The sequence below is a fragment of the Patella vulgata genome, chromosome 5 (genome assembly GCF_932274485.2).
Source record: "Patella vulgata chromosome 5, xgPatVulg1.2, whole genome shotgun sequence".
In the NCBI taxonomy this organism is placed as follows: Eukaryota; Metazoa; Mollusca; class Gastropoda; family Patellidae; genus Patella; species Patella vulgata.
In genome coordinates this window covers 5384899-5400267 of record NC_065883.2, presented here as the reverse complement: position 1 = coordinate 5400267, position 15369 = coordinate 5384899, and the positions used below count along the sequence as shown (strand labels likewise).

Sequence of the window (15369 nt, the reverse complement as noted above, 5' to 3'; positions counted from 1 at the left end):
AATGAAATGGGGTTTAACGTCCTACTGTTCTGCTCCTAAACTGGGCTAATGAAGACGGGCATACACCATACAGAGTGCTATGAGGGAAATTTTGCCCGGGCAGCGGCGCTACGGCCTACTCTTATATCGAATTCCAACTGCCAAGGGATCTTTTACGTGCACGCTAATATGTACACGGGTCCTTGGTTTTTCATCCCATCCAAACGACTAGGTCCTCCGTCCTGCATCACTGACAAAGGGAAATCACACCGGAAATATTAGAAAAGAAAGTAATAAGTGTGAGCAAGATATAAAATGAAATGGGGTTTAACGTCCTACTGTCTGCTCCAACTGGGCTAATGAAGACAGTCTAGTGAGCCAATGTTTTACTCACTTGGGCATAGTAGCTCCTATGAACAAGAAATCAGCGTGGGCAAGAAATTAATGTGAGGTAGAAATTTATGTGAGAAAGAAATTAAGATATTGAATTGATATGAGAAAAGAAATTAAAGTGATTAAAAAATTAATGTTAGGTAGAATTTAAAGGGACATGATGTAAGATTTAGATAAAGAGCTGGCGTTCTCGCTATAACATTTCAAAAACAGATAATGGAAAATGAATATATTGAATATTTCATTCAAAATATTTTATTAAGTTATCAATGGTTGTAGTGTTGACAAGATGTGTACATTGATCGTAACCACCGTCTTAGCCTCGACAGATGTTTATGGTCTTGTCAAGTTAATAAATGTCTAATTAATAATTTATTTAACATTTAAAGCCTAAAGAAAGACCTGCAATAGGCGGATTTAGCGCTTACATAATGCCTGTTTAAAGAATTGAATTAATGTGAGAATGAAATTTGTGAGCAAAAAATTAATGTGGGTTAGAAATAAGTTTGAGCTAGAAATTAATGTGAACAAATTAATGGGGGTTAGAAATTAATGTGAACAAATTAAAGATGCATTATGTAAGATTTAGATAAAGGACTGGTTGTTTTTGCTATAGTTTAAAAATAGATTACGATATATGGATAACATTCACACAAGTTTTCACAGGATTTCATTGGTCGTTATCAAGCATACCAATTACTTTATTCTGACCCAGGTGGGGGGGGTGGATGGTCGAATGGTTGGCACATGCGCGCTGTATCACAAGGCCTGTCATTGAGTCAACTGGCGTGGTTTCAATTCCCCGGTTGTACGTGACAAGGACTAGGGTCACCTGTCCAACCTTGTTGGTTTTCTCTGGGTCCTCATGTTTCCTCCCACTGCTAAAGACCCCTACGCGCAAGCGAATTATTGATATAAAATTGAACCATGTGTTAGTCCCGAAATGACCTAGTTTGTGTTGAGTTGAAGTAAAACCCCATTTCTCTCACTCTAACCCAGGTAATGAGTGTTTTAAGATGTAGCGTAGTTTGTTTATATACCTTTTAATCATCGACAGTTGGCGTGTACATATTGGCATGCACGTGAAAGAACCCTCAACAGTTGGAATTCGATATTAGAGTAGCCTGCAGCGCCGCTGTCTGGGAAAAATTTCCCCCATAGCACACTGTATGGCATATACCTGTCTTCATTAGCCAAGTCGCAGCAAAACAGTAGGACGACAAACTTCATTTCAGCTCTCTCTCTCTCTCTCTCTCTCTCTCTCTCTCTTAAATTCAGTAGGAGTGGGTGGAACGGCCTACAGGTTCGGATATGTACATAGCGTAGTATAGACTAATAAAAAAAACTGGTCCAGTTCAAATTAACTGAGAGTTCATTATTACTGTCTGTAACGTAACTCGTGTTTTGAAACCAGAAAAATAATTAGGTTATCAAAAACTATTACTATAAGAAAAATCTGCAAATTGCATTATACAGATGCACCAATAAAACTCATGTGTCTCAACCCATAAATCAACTTAAACATCTTGATGTGGTGTTAAATGTCATTTATTAATAATAAAACAAAATTACAATAAAAACATTAATCAAAATGAGCATTATCAATCAGCAATAAATAAAATATCTTCATGTAGTGTAGGACATCGAAAGTATAAAAAAATGAAATGAAATATAGAACAGGGCCCTTATTCACGAAAACTTAAACTAAGATACAATCGCAATTTTAAGAAATACTGCAATTCGATTGGCTGACCATATATCCAATTTGCATATTGGTCAGCCAATCGAATTGCATTATTTCTTAAAATTTCGATTGTATCTTAGTTTAAGTTTTCGTGAATAAGGGCCCTGTATATTAATCAGATTGTTACTACATTGTACTGCACGTGCACGCTGCATCATGAGGTCTGTCATTGAGTCAACTGGCGTGGTTTCGATTCCCCGGTTATATGTGACAAGGAGTATGGTCAACTGTCCAGCCTCATGGGTTTCTCCGGGTCCTCCGGTTTCCTCCCACTGCTAAAGATCCCTACCCTCAAGCGAATTATTGAAATAAAATTGATCCATGTGTTAGTCCTGAAATGACCTAGTTCGTGTTGGTGGACATTAAATCCCATCTCTCTCTCTCTCTCTCTCTCTCTCTCTGCACTGAGAAGAGAACTCCCTTTGCTAGGGACCAGAGTTGTCAGTTGTTCATGGATTCGAAGAGGAATGTGGACAGTAATTGATGTGTAATTGATGACAGTTAGTATATTTGATAATAAGAGCATGGTTCATGGTGCAGGACAGAGGGCCTGACAAGGACAGCTGTCTAGTCCTTCGGATGTACACATTGGCAGGCAGATAAAAGATCTCCCTTGGCAGTTGGAATTCGATATAAGAGTAGGCCGTAGTGCATAAGCATTCTGTATGACGTATTTTAGCCCAGTTTGGAGCAGAACAGTAGGATGTTAAACACCATTTCATTTCATTTCATAATAGGAGAATACCATGCCTGGTGTAAAAGTGCCATTTAATTTGGTTAAGATGGATAAAAACAATTTGATTGATTTTCAGTAATAATGAAATATAAAATAATCGTTGGCACTACTTTTTGCCTATACCTGAATTACAATAAACTCAAATTATAGGGAGACGAAAGTATATAAACTCAAATTAACCGAGAGTTCGCTATGTTAATTCTTTAATCATCCATGACGCAGAGGTTTCATGATGCTCGGAGCCAACTGTTTGATTGCATGCCTTCCCCCATGAATCAAGTCTAGAGGTAGAGGTAGTCCTCATAATAATTGTGAGAAAAAAAAGACAGATGAAATAAACACTATATTCAAATTAAATTGTATTTTCACCTTTTTCATTGGATGTCCGTGTGAATGGATTCTCTAGGCTATTGCCCCGTCTGCTTCTCGTTCTGTACTTCACTGTCTGTGAATTATTTACCCGGAAACGCGAACAAACGATAAACACGAATTTGTCTGAAAAGCTTTTAGAAAAATAATATCAATACTGATATCTGACAGTAAATAATACGCCTAGGAATATATAAGAAATATTTACAGACAGGATTATAAAATCAGAAATACTTTGGAGGAAAGAATTAGATTTATTTGTCGACAATAAAACAATCCTAGACAAAGTGGAATATGAAATTTAATTAGAGAGAGAGAGAGAGAAAGATAGTTTAATGTCCACGCGACACAAACTAGGTCATTTCGCGACTAACACATGGTTCAATTTTATTTCAGTCATTCGCTCGCGCATAGGGGTCTTTAGCAGTGGGAGGAAACCGGAGGACCCGGAGAAAACCCATGAGGTGGGACAGGCAACCCTACTCCTTGTCACGTACAACCAGGGAATCGAAACCCTGCCAGTTGACTCAATGACAGACCGTATGATATTAATTATAAAGCAATCCCCTCTAAACAAAATACGAAATGAAATAAACTGGGTTTTAGCGTCCTACTGTTCTGTTCCTATACTGGGCTAATGAAGACGGGCTAACACCATACAGTGTGTTATGAGGGAAATTTTGCCCGGACAGCGGCACTACGGCCTACTCTTATATCGAATTCCAAGTGTCAAGGGATCTTTCATCGTGCACGCAAATGTGTACACGGGACCTTGGTTTTTCGTCCTGTTCGAATGACGAGACAGCTGTGCAATCAGGGATCGAACACCCTACCTTCAGGCTATTGAGCCAACGTCTTACCCACTTAGCCACCGGGATCTGTTAAACAAAATAAACCACAGATTTACGTGTAAATTCTCTGTTCGGATATAACAGACTTTAAATGATTCTTCAATTCATTAATATACCAGAACCTAAATATACATGTATATCATCATACAGTACTGACAGGCCAGTTACTACCAAATGTTGTAATTAAAACTGACATGTCGATAGATGAACAATGCATAAACTGTTAAACAATATAATAAATTTCAAAAACCATAGATGGATTTACGTTGTCACAAAATGATAGGTTGAAAAGTGATGACAGGTTAACGACTTACTAGCTAGTTGATCTTAAAGTGCTTAATTTAAAAAAACATTAATTATCTTAGCAATCGGCAGATTATCACACCATTATAATACTGTGATCTGCTCATCAACACAGTATTAGTTTCACACACACACCCTCCCCCCCCCACCCTAAACTTAAAATAAAAACTATTCATCTTTGCAACGACTGAAAACACCCCCACCCCCACCCATAAACTTAAAATAGAGAGAGAGAGAGAGAGAGATGGGGTTTAACGTCCACTCGACATAAACTAGGTCATTTCGGGACCAACGTATGGTTTAATTTTATTTCAATAATTCACTTGTGCGTAGGGGTCTTTAGCAGTGGGAGAAAACCGGAGGACCCGGAGAAATCCCACGAGGTTGGACAGGCAAACCTACTCCTTGTCACGTACAACCAGGGAATCGAAACCCCGTCAGTTGACTCAATGACAGACCTTATGATACATCGCGCATGCACTAACCATTCGGCCATCCAACCCCCCACTTAAAATAAAAACTATTCATCTTTACAACGACTGAAAAGTATATTGGGATAAATCTGTGGTGAAAAATTGATCTGAGGGTCTAGAGCTACTCCATTCCAGTCGTTGTTTTTTGTATTTTAGAGGAGAGCCTGAAAAAAGCTCCCCTTAATGAACAAATTGAAAAAAATCGCTCCCCTAAAAAAGCTCCCCCAGTTTGGATCAGAAGAGTGATTTACAAATTGAGGAGATTGACCTGATATTAAAAAGAGTGGTTAGTTTTATGTATATTATGTTTTACTGAATGTAAGGGGTCATTCCTGGTTACATAAATGACAATAAACATCGTCTGCTAAATAATAGCACTCGTACTCATAGTCGTACGGTCAAAATCTTTTGCTATTGTCTAAAACTACTAACGGTATTCCAATAGAAATACTTGTCGACATTTCTAAATATTTATAGCTTGTATAAATTTTGTTTAAAAACATAATCCATATTCACAAAATAATCATAAATGCTTGACAATTTCATCAAAATATAATCTATTTCTTCCGGAATTATTCTCATTGGAAATCTTCGCATGCCATCTCTCGTAATCTCTCACGTCTCGTGAGAGTTCTACTTTCCGTTAAATTAACCAATGACACATCGGTGCCATCTATTTTATGTTCATCAGAATTTTACTACCGTGTGCGATCATATACACTAATCGAAAACACCAAATAAATGTTCACAATGACAGCATGGCAGCGATCGGAATGCGAGTCTTTCACACACTTTTTTAAAAAAAAAAAATACACATGTCCGTGATTTACAAGACGGGAGAGCGATTTTCAATTTTAAGGAGATAGAGAAAAAAAACCTCCCCTCGGTCGACACACAGGTGTATGGCAGATGCTTGCGAGCGATCGCGCGCCTCAAAAAACAATGACTGGTATTCCGCCCTTGGTGACATCCCTTGCATGACTGAATGGTTAGCCCGTGCGCGACTGAAATATTCAGCATATTCCCTTTACACTATCTAGTTTTTAGCTATTATAGTGAGAAAGATCAGCTTTTTATCTAATGGGGGGGTTGGATGGCCGAATGATTAGCATGTGCATGTTGTATCATAAGGTCTGTTATTGAGACAACAGTCGTGGTTTCGATTGCCTGGTGAGTTTTCTCCTGGTTCTCCGGTTTCCTCCCACTGGTAAAGACTCCTACGTGCAAGCGAATTATTAAAATAAAATTGAACCATATGTCTGAAAATTACCTAGTTTGTGTCGAGTAGACGTTAAACTCTCTCTCTCTCTCTCTCTCTCTCTCTCTCTCTCGTTCTTTCTCTCCCTCACTCTCATCTTCCATAATGTATCTTTAAATTTTTGTCAGAAAATAATAAATAATATTCTCTTTTTAAGCATAACGGCTGTGGGAGCATCCGGTGGTTTAGGAACTGAAAGTGGTTCTGAGTTATCTCGAGGTGGCTATGTTCATGGAAAATTCAACTTTACTTCTGGAACCAAACTTTACCTTTTGGTTGGACAAGAGGGTGAAAGCGCTTGTCTTAAGGTAAGGATTGAATAATTATAGAATAAAGTTTGTTGATATGAGTTCACAGTTCTACACACAACCAAGGTTGTGACGAGGTAGTTAGAAATGTTTCCACTACTGATGTCTTCCGTCTTGGTCCAGCCACAGTAGTGGATCATCCTAAGGCCTTCCTTTAAGCAAGTTTTATAGTCATTTGACTACAAAAAGTTTACTGGCCTATAACTCCCTTAATTCCCAATTACACTGACCCCAAACTGTGTTGTACATAGCTTAGCATATAATAAGCCAATTCCCATTGAAATAAATACCGTATAATTATATGATTTGATTAAACCCAACTGCTATGCGAAATTTGTGTCCATTTTAAAATGGCCGCCAAATTAGAACATGCACCTGGCATAACCACGAAAATGCAGAAAAACTATTTGTTAAGTTAAAATTAAGATTTCAGTGTTCCAATCTTCACTATTTGTAACATAATTACTTATGTGATGATATGTATTGAAAATTTTGCAATTGAACCTAATTTTACTTGCGCAAAGCCTTGAATAGTGTAGGGGACAGCAGCGCATAGTAAGCCATGGGGCATGGTGGACTGGTTAAACTGCTTGACTAGCCTACTCCAGATTTTGTTAGAGTTCCTGAACTTGAAATCCCAGGTGAAGGAGATAGTAATAGACTATCCCTGTCATTTTTGATTTTCTGTCTTGGTTGCTGAGGGAGCACAGGGGGGTCATATCTTAGAGGGACACACTGAGCCCAAGCATTTCTAGGTTAGCTAAAAATTTCTGTCCATTTTAGACATAATCTGGATATTTGGGCTATTTTTAAAATCAAATCCGTACTTTTTACATAAAGGATTTTCTTCCTCCAGTTTAAGATTTTTGTATTCAATGTTTTTTGAAATTTTAATCTGCGTATCTGTGTTAAGTCATAAGACAAATTCATATTTTGAATTAGAAGTTTAATTTTACAGTTCTTATGAGTTTCAATGTGTTTACTATACATTATTTTTTTATTAAAAACATACTTGATGACCAACTGTGTCCAATAATGTGACTCGGTGTACCGCAGATACGGGGCACATTGGGTCCCCCAAAAAAATTCCGTTTTACAATGATCTACGAAAAAAAATGTTCTATTATTAACTTCTTAAAAGCACTGTTAAAGGGCCAATCCCTATAATATTTTGGAGAATAAAACTGGTTAATTTTGTGTTAAAATCACTTAAAATCCTCTGACTTACGGCCGAGCAACTAACTCAATATATTTGATACGTTTTCAAACAACTTAAACCCGTCAATCTTCATCTGGAAATGGAGACTGGCATCCCAAGCTGTATTATGCGGTGTCTGGATAAAACCAGCCCTTATTTTATAAAAATAATGTGTAGGTGAAATTTACCTTTCGTTATCAAGTACACCACATGGGTCATTCACTGTATATAAACCTCTAAAGAAACGTGAATCGATTATCAGGTCACCCAACGAAAAAATTGACCCGAAATCTTAAAAGGGTTACGTGTCCGGATAAGCAGTTTTGACGTTCACGTCCAAATGACTCAATATTTTGAGCTGAAATTTTGAGACAGGGTAAATACACCATTTCTTTATATTTTGACGCTTAACTTTCATGCATACTCGGATTTCAATTCGGGATAGTCCCTTTAAATCAAACATATGACTGGCTTCAACTGATTCTCTGTAGGATTTCACTTCTGTTCAATTCACTAAAAAAAAGAAATCATGCCCACTGTGCCCCGCTCTCCCATATCAATTGTAGCCGTGAACACGACAATGCACACGGCTCATAAATATTGCAGCTAAAATTCAGTATGCTAAGGATATGTAGTTTTAATTGGTAACTGGCAGCAACTGATTTTACTACCATACTTAGGACCCGTAGAAAACCCAGGAGATCTGACAGACGACTCTACTACGGCTTGTCGCATTTTCAGCAGTCTGATTATGTTGACAGCCGTAGAAATGAAATGAAATGAAATGGGGTTTAACGTCCTACTGTTCTGCTCCTAACCTGGGCTAATGAAGACGGGCATAAGCCATACAGTGTGCTATGAGGGAAATTTTGCCCGGGCAGCGGCGCTACGGCCTACTCTTATATCGAATTCCAACTGCCAAGGAATCTTTTACGTGCACGCCAATGTGTACACGGGACCTCAGTTTTTCGTCCCATCAAAACGACTAGACAGCTGTCCTTGTCAGGCCCTCCATCCTGCATCACTGACAAGGGGAAACCACGCCGAAAAATCTGGGTGAACTTTCTCGGCCAATGCAGGGATCGAACACCCGACCTCCAGGCTAGCGAGCCAGCGTCTTACCCACTTAGCCACCGTGATCCCCGACAGGACAGCCGTAGAACCTTAGGGATCTTTCTGACACTTGGCTGGTGTTAATTATTCGGCATGTGAATAATACAGTACTGGTGCATGATTGAGGGCTGTCTAGTCATTCGGATGGGATGAAAAACTGAGGACCTGTGTATACATTGGCATGCACATAAAAGATCCCTTGGCAGTTGGAATTCGGGATAAGATTAGGGATTAGACCAGGGCGCTGCTGCCTGGGCAAAATTTCTCTCATAGCACACTGTATGGCGTATAACTGTCTTCATTAGCCCAGTTGGAGCAGAACAGTAGGACGTTAACTAAGATAACCTGAGGTATAATGTGTCATCGGGGGGGGGGGGGGGGGGGAGGGGAGTGTCAGATGGCTGAATGGTTAGCGCGTGCGCTTGTATCATAAGATCTGTCATTAAGTCAACTGGCGTGGTTTCGATTCCTCGGTTGTACGTGACAAGGAATAGAGTTGCCTGTCCAACCTCGTGGGTTTTTTTCCAGGTCCTCTGGTTTCCTCCCACTGCTAAAAACCCCTACACGCAAGCGAATTATTGAAATAAAATTGAACTATATGTTAGTCCCGAAATGACCTAGTTTGTTTCCAGTGGACGTAAAACCCCATTTCTTTCTTTTCTTTAAAATGTCTCGTCGACACCCGAAAAGAAGGTTAGTTCCCGTGATTTAGTACCTAAAATGAGAATCAAACCTGGACCAGACCAATATGTTTCACAGAGAATTACGAGTCTAGTGATATATCTCTGTTAAAGATGACTGCCTTAACACGTGATGTCACAGCAAGCGGCGTCAATCATTGGCTGAATGGCGCGTGCATTGTTTACATAAGACATTACTGCTTCGGGCAGGAAATAATTTTTACCTACAAATACGTCAAACGCCTTTATTTATTTTTCCAATACATAAAAAAAATGTTTTAGAATTTAATTTGTCACAGGAAAAAAGTTAATATTTCTGGCTCATTAAGCCGCCTCGATGTCATCCTTATCAGTGATTGTAGCGGCCTAGCAAATATTCACTGCGGATCAGTGTGGGACCAGACACCTAAACCAAACGCAATCATCACTATTTCTCCATAAACTTATTGATTATTGGTTATTGGAAAATATCAAGCTGAACTTAACATAAAGTTTTCCATGTATTTACTTGTATTTTGTTAAATTAACACAACAATATGTTACCAACCCATGTAGTTGGATTCTGTGTACATCAACGTTGAATCATACTGGTGGATTCCTCAAAACACAATTCCAATTATTTTTTCAGAATTTACTTTTTTAAATTAGGTCGATAAACACCAATTGCTTTTTATACACCTACTTTTTGTTAATATTTTGTCCAAGATTTAGATCAAATTCAGCATGATTCATCGTAGGGTTGCATCTATGTATGTTGGTCCATGTCCAACCCCAGGGGCAGAGCCACACCCAATTTTTGTGTTTATCATCTACAGATTGCAATTCTGAATGGATCTTCTTGGAACTTGGCATATTTATTCGTTATACCAAAAGGATAGCAATTATTTATTTTGGTGCATGTCCGGATCCCCCAGGGGTGGTGTCACACTCACTTTTTTGTTAATATTTTGATGTAAATACTCTACAGGTTGCAATTATGAACAGATTTTGTTCAAATTCAGCATATCAATCATTTCAATAACAGAATTGTACCTACTATTGTTCCATCTCCAATCCCCAGGGGCAGAGCCACACCCAATTTTTGTGTTTTTTGTCTACAGACTGCAAGCCTGAATGGATCATCTTGGAACTTTGCATATTTATTTCTTATAACGTAAAGAAAGCAACTATTTATATTGGTGCATGCCCCTTTGTCGGTGTCACACACACTTTTTTGTTAATAATTAGTCTGTAAATTTTGGCAAAACAAACCCAACGCATATCCTTCATATTACAGTCGTTGCAACCACATCATATTTCATTCTCTTCATTTTAAAAAATACCATATCAATGAAAGCAGGAATCACAGTTTAACGCTGGTCATGTTATGTTAACTTATCGATAATGATATCATTATTGTTCCTTTGGTTTTGGGGGGTTGGATGGCTGAATGGTTAGCGTGCGCGCGCTGTATCATTAAGTCTGTCATTGAGACGACTGGCGTGGTTTCGAATCCCTGGTTGTACATGACAAGGAGTAGGGTCGCCTGTCCAACCTCGTGGGTTTTCTCTGGGTCCTCCGGTTTCCTCCCACTGCTAAAGACCCCTACGCGCAAGCGAATTATGTAAATAAAATTAAAACCATATGTTAGTCCCGAAATGACCTAGTTTGTGTCGAGTGGACGTTAAACCCCATTTCTCTCTCTCTCTCTCCAGTGATTTTGGGGATCACGGTGGCTAAGTGGGTAAGACGCTGGCTCGCTAGCGTGGAGGTCGGGTGTTCGATCCCTGCATTGGCCGAGAAAGTTCATCCAGATTTTCCGACGTGGTTTCCCCTTGTCAGTGATGCAGGACGGGGGGGCCTGACAAGGACAGATTTCGGGTCGTTCATATGGGACGAAAAATCGAGGTCCCATGTACACATTGGCGTGCACGTAAAAGATCCTGTGGCAGTTGGAATTCGATATAAGAGTAGGCCCTAGTGCCGCTGTCCGGGCAAAATTTCCCACATAGCACAGTGTATGGCATATGCTCGTCTTCATTAGCCGAGTTCGGAGCAGAACAGCAGGATGTTAAACCCCATTTCATTTCATTTCCAGTGATTTTGAAAATGACACATTTTGGGTTGGATGGCCGAATGTTTAGCACGTGCACGTTGTATCATAAGGTCTGTCATTGAGTCAGCTGGCGTGGTTGACCTACTCTCTCTCTCTCTCTCTCTCTCTCTCTCTCTCTCTCTTTTTTGATATGAATATTGATATTGGTATAAACAGTTATTTTTTCGAGAATATTATACAATATAAAAAGCATAAAGAATAGGATACAAAAGCAAGCCAAGTAGGCTTACCGGTATATAAATTTGCTTCCTTCTGGTTTGGGTGTATAATATATATACAATGTCAAATTATATATATAATACAGACAAAAGCTAATTATATTATTCTAGTTATGGTACAAATAAGCAGATAAGTAATTTTAAATAAATAAATTAATAGGAAATAGATAAATAACAAAATAAAATATATAATATACAAAATAAAATATATAATATACAAAATAAAATATATAATATACTCTTCAAAAAAAGTAGGGGATATTGAAATGCAAATACCTATGCAGGTTGCGATATGATAAATAGTCATGGACATTTGACATGCTTTGAGAGTATGTTCACAGATGAAGAACTTATCGCCCCAACAGAACCACTGAGCTGCACATGCGACACGCAATAGCGCCATACACGTGGGAGGGGTTCATTGTCAAATTTGACACCTCAAGGAAGGGTTGATGAAAACTGCCACGTGCCGGATTATCTATCCATGTTTGCTTTCCTATCGGTTCTTGCATAAGATTTACTGTTTAGCATATCTTTGCTTTAGTGTTTTACGTTTAATTTGATCGGGAGACGTGTTCGTTGATGTCAACGTCAACCGACAACACTGCAAGAATTGGCTGTGGCACTGCAAGAGGAGTGGGTCAGATTGCCCCAAATTGTGATTGGACGGTTGATTAGGAGCATGCCACGACGAATTGCTGAATATCTTAGGATTGGTGGAGCAATTACTCATTATTAAGACAAAAATCAAAAACGTCCATTTTCACTTTTGACGGTGTATCTCTTTGCGAGTGAACTGGGGCCGTCAGATAAGCCGCCCATATGAACTGTTTGTGTTCATGTGTAGGCAATTGGCCTGCTATTAACATACACTGGTTACCTCTAATAAAAACAGCAGTGCATTTCCGCAGTTTTGTATTGTTTCTGAATATCCCCTACTTTTTTTGACGAATATATGTAGGATATTGATATTGCATACATTATGGGAGATTCGATAACTTGTTGGCAGTTCTCACTATAGTAGTTAAAAACTAGATAATGTAAAGACAATTGGATGAAAATTTCATTCAAATTGGTCCACTATGAACAGAGAACTAAGCGTTTGAAATTTCTGCCTAGCCTCGATCATCATTACTAAAGTCAGTATGATAAACAGCATAGTCTCGATTATCCATTTAATCGTTAAATCGTGAAGAAAAGTTTTGCAGTAAATCTGCCAATAATCCACTAAAGATCGCAGGCTAGCGATGCCATCTAGAGTTGATTATGGTCTGGATAGGTTAATTAATGTTTAATTAATAATTTAGATAACATTTTAGGTCTAAAGAAAGACCTGCAGTAGACAGATTTAGCTCTTGCATAATGTATGTTTAGAGAGAGAGAGAGAGAGAGAGAAATGGGGTTTAACGTCCACTCGACACAAACTAGGTCATTTCGGGACTAACACATGGTTCAATTTTATATCAATAATTGTCTTGCGCGTAGGGGTCTTAAGCAGTGGGAGGACCCGGAGAAAACCCACAAGGTTGGACAGGCGACCCTACTCCTTGTCACGTACAACCGGGGAATCGAAACCCCGCCAGTTGACTAAATGACAGACCATATGATACAGCGTGCACATGCTAGCCATTCGGCCATCCAACCCCCCATGTATGTTTAGTGGGAGATTCTTGTACTATGTCAAGGGAGAGAGAGAGAAATGGGGTTTAACGTCCACTTGACACAAACTAGGTCATTTCGGGACTAACATATGGTTTAATTTTTATTTCAATAATTTGCTTGCGAGTAAGGGTCTTTAGCAGTGGGAGGAAACCGGAGGACCCGGAGAAAACCCACGAGGTTGGACAGTCGATCCTACTCCTTGTCACGTACACACGGGGAATCGAAACCCCGCCAGTTGACTCAATGACAGACCGTATGATACAGCGCGCGCATGCTAACCATTCGGCCATACAACCCCCGTACTATGTCAAGGGAAGGGTTGTTTTACCTGTACATGGGGTTTTCCTAAATTGATTTTTCGAGATTCTTCTTTTCAGGCTGGATTTGAATCATCGTCTTATTGTTTGATGAACACTGTTAAAAAAAATGGTACAGGTGAGAGGTCACCACCTGTTGTCAGAGGTGGTGGTGGTGGTGGTGGAGGAACATTTATATATCAGGTGAGATCCCCTGCAACAACATAAATATTCAATTTCATTTCAATTACTTTGAAATTTAAGAAAACAATTTGGAGAGCCACTCACCTTAAAACAATGACATAAACTTATATATCAGGCCCCGAGTTCTCAAAACATTAGAGACTTTTGGCACGCGGAATTTTCCCATCCGTATCACGTATCCGTATCGTATACACGATACGTTGCGTCAATGTAGTTTTAGAGTTTTGGCAGATTTTCGCGTCGCGTACGTGTGCGTCGATCAGCTGAGCTTAGTTCTATTACAGCATGATGGCAGATATCGACCAAGATCACCATCTGTAGTAGTCAAGTGCCTATTAGAGCCGAAAATTTCCCGGAGGGAATAAATTCGTCCGACAGTCGCTGAGCTATTAAAAAAAAATAATGTCGAATCTTATTAAAAATCTTCGACTTCGACTCGACTGCAATTTTTATACGTCCACATTCATAATGTGAACGTATTATGCCGTCGCCCCTGTCTGTGTGTGTGTGTGTGTGTATGTATGTATGTGTGTGTGTGTGTGTGTGTGTGTGTGTGTGTGTGTGTGTGTCTGTGGTTCGCCTACAGGGCGCAATTCTTCATGGATTTTCTTCAAACTTGGTATACTTATTCCTTATACCCCAAGGAAGATCCCTATTGTTTTTGGTGCATGCCCGACCCCCCGGGGCAGAGCCACGCCCATTTCTAGTATTTGTTTGTTTGTCGTCTACAGGCCACATTTCTTAACTAATAATCTTGAAACTTTGCATACACATTCTTTGTACCCTAAGGAACATCCCTATCGTTTGGGGTGCATGCCCAACCCCCAGGGGCAGAGCCACGCCCATTTTCTTTTCGTGTGTCTTTGTGTCGCCTACAGGGCGCAATTCTTACTGGATTTTCTTCAAACTTGGTATACTTATTCCTTATACCCCAAGGAAGATCCCTATTGTTTTTGGTGCATGCCCGACCCCCAGGGGCAGAGCCACGCCCATTTCTAGTATTTGTTTGTTTGTCGTCTACAGGCCACATTTCTTAACTTATAATCTTGCATACACATTCTTTGTACCCTAAGGAACATCCCTATCGTTTGGGGTACATGCCCAACCCCCAGGGGCAGAGCCACGCCCATTTCCCATTTTCTTTTCGTGTGTCTTTGTGTCGCCTACAGGGCGCAATTCTTACTGGATTTTCTTCAAACTTGGTATACTTATTCCTTATACCCCAAGGAAGATCCCTATTGTTTTTGGTGCATGCCCGACCCCCAGGGGCAGAGCCACGCCCATTCCTTATATTTATTTATTTGTTTGTCATCTACAGACCGCATTTCTTAACGTATCATCTTGAAACTATGCATACTTATTCTTTGTACCCCAAGGAACATCCCTATCGTTTGGGGTGCATGCCCGACCCCAGGGGCAGAGCCACGCCCATTTTCTTTTCTTTTTATGTCTGTGTGTCGCTTATAGGCCACAATTCTTAATCAATCGT

The 15369-nt window shown here is 39.5% G+C and overlaps 1 protein-coding gene across 1 annotated transcript in view; it reads left to right on the top strand.

Moving 5' to 3' along the window:
- The window catches only part of LOC126821634 (leukocyte tyrosine kinase receptor), a 165002-nt gene that overhangs the window by 145118 nt on the left and 4515 nt on the right, over positions 1–15369 (top strand). Inside the window, exons 12-13 of the mRNA XM_056100891.1 lie at positions 6264–6414; positions 13758–13880. Coding sequence (XP_055956866.1) covers positions 6264–6414; positions 13758–13880 — 274 coding nt within the window. The remainder of the gene's footprint in view (positions 1–6263; positions 6415–13757; positions 13881–15369) is intronic.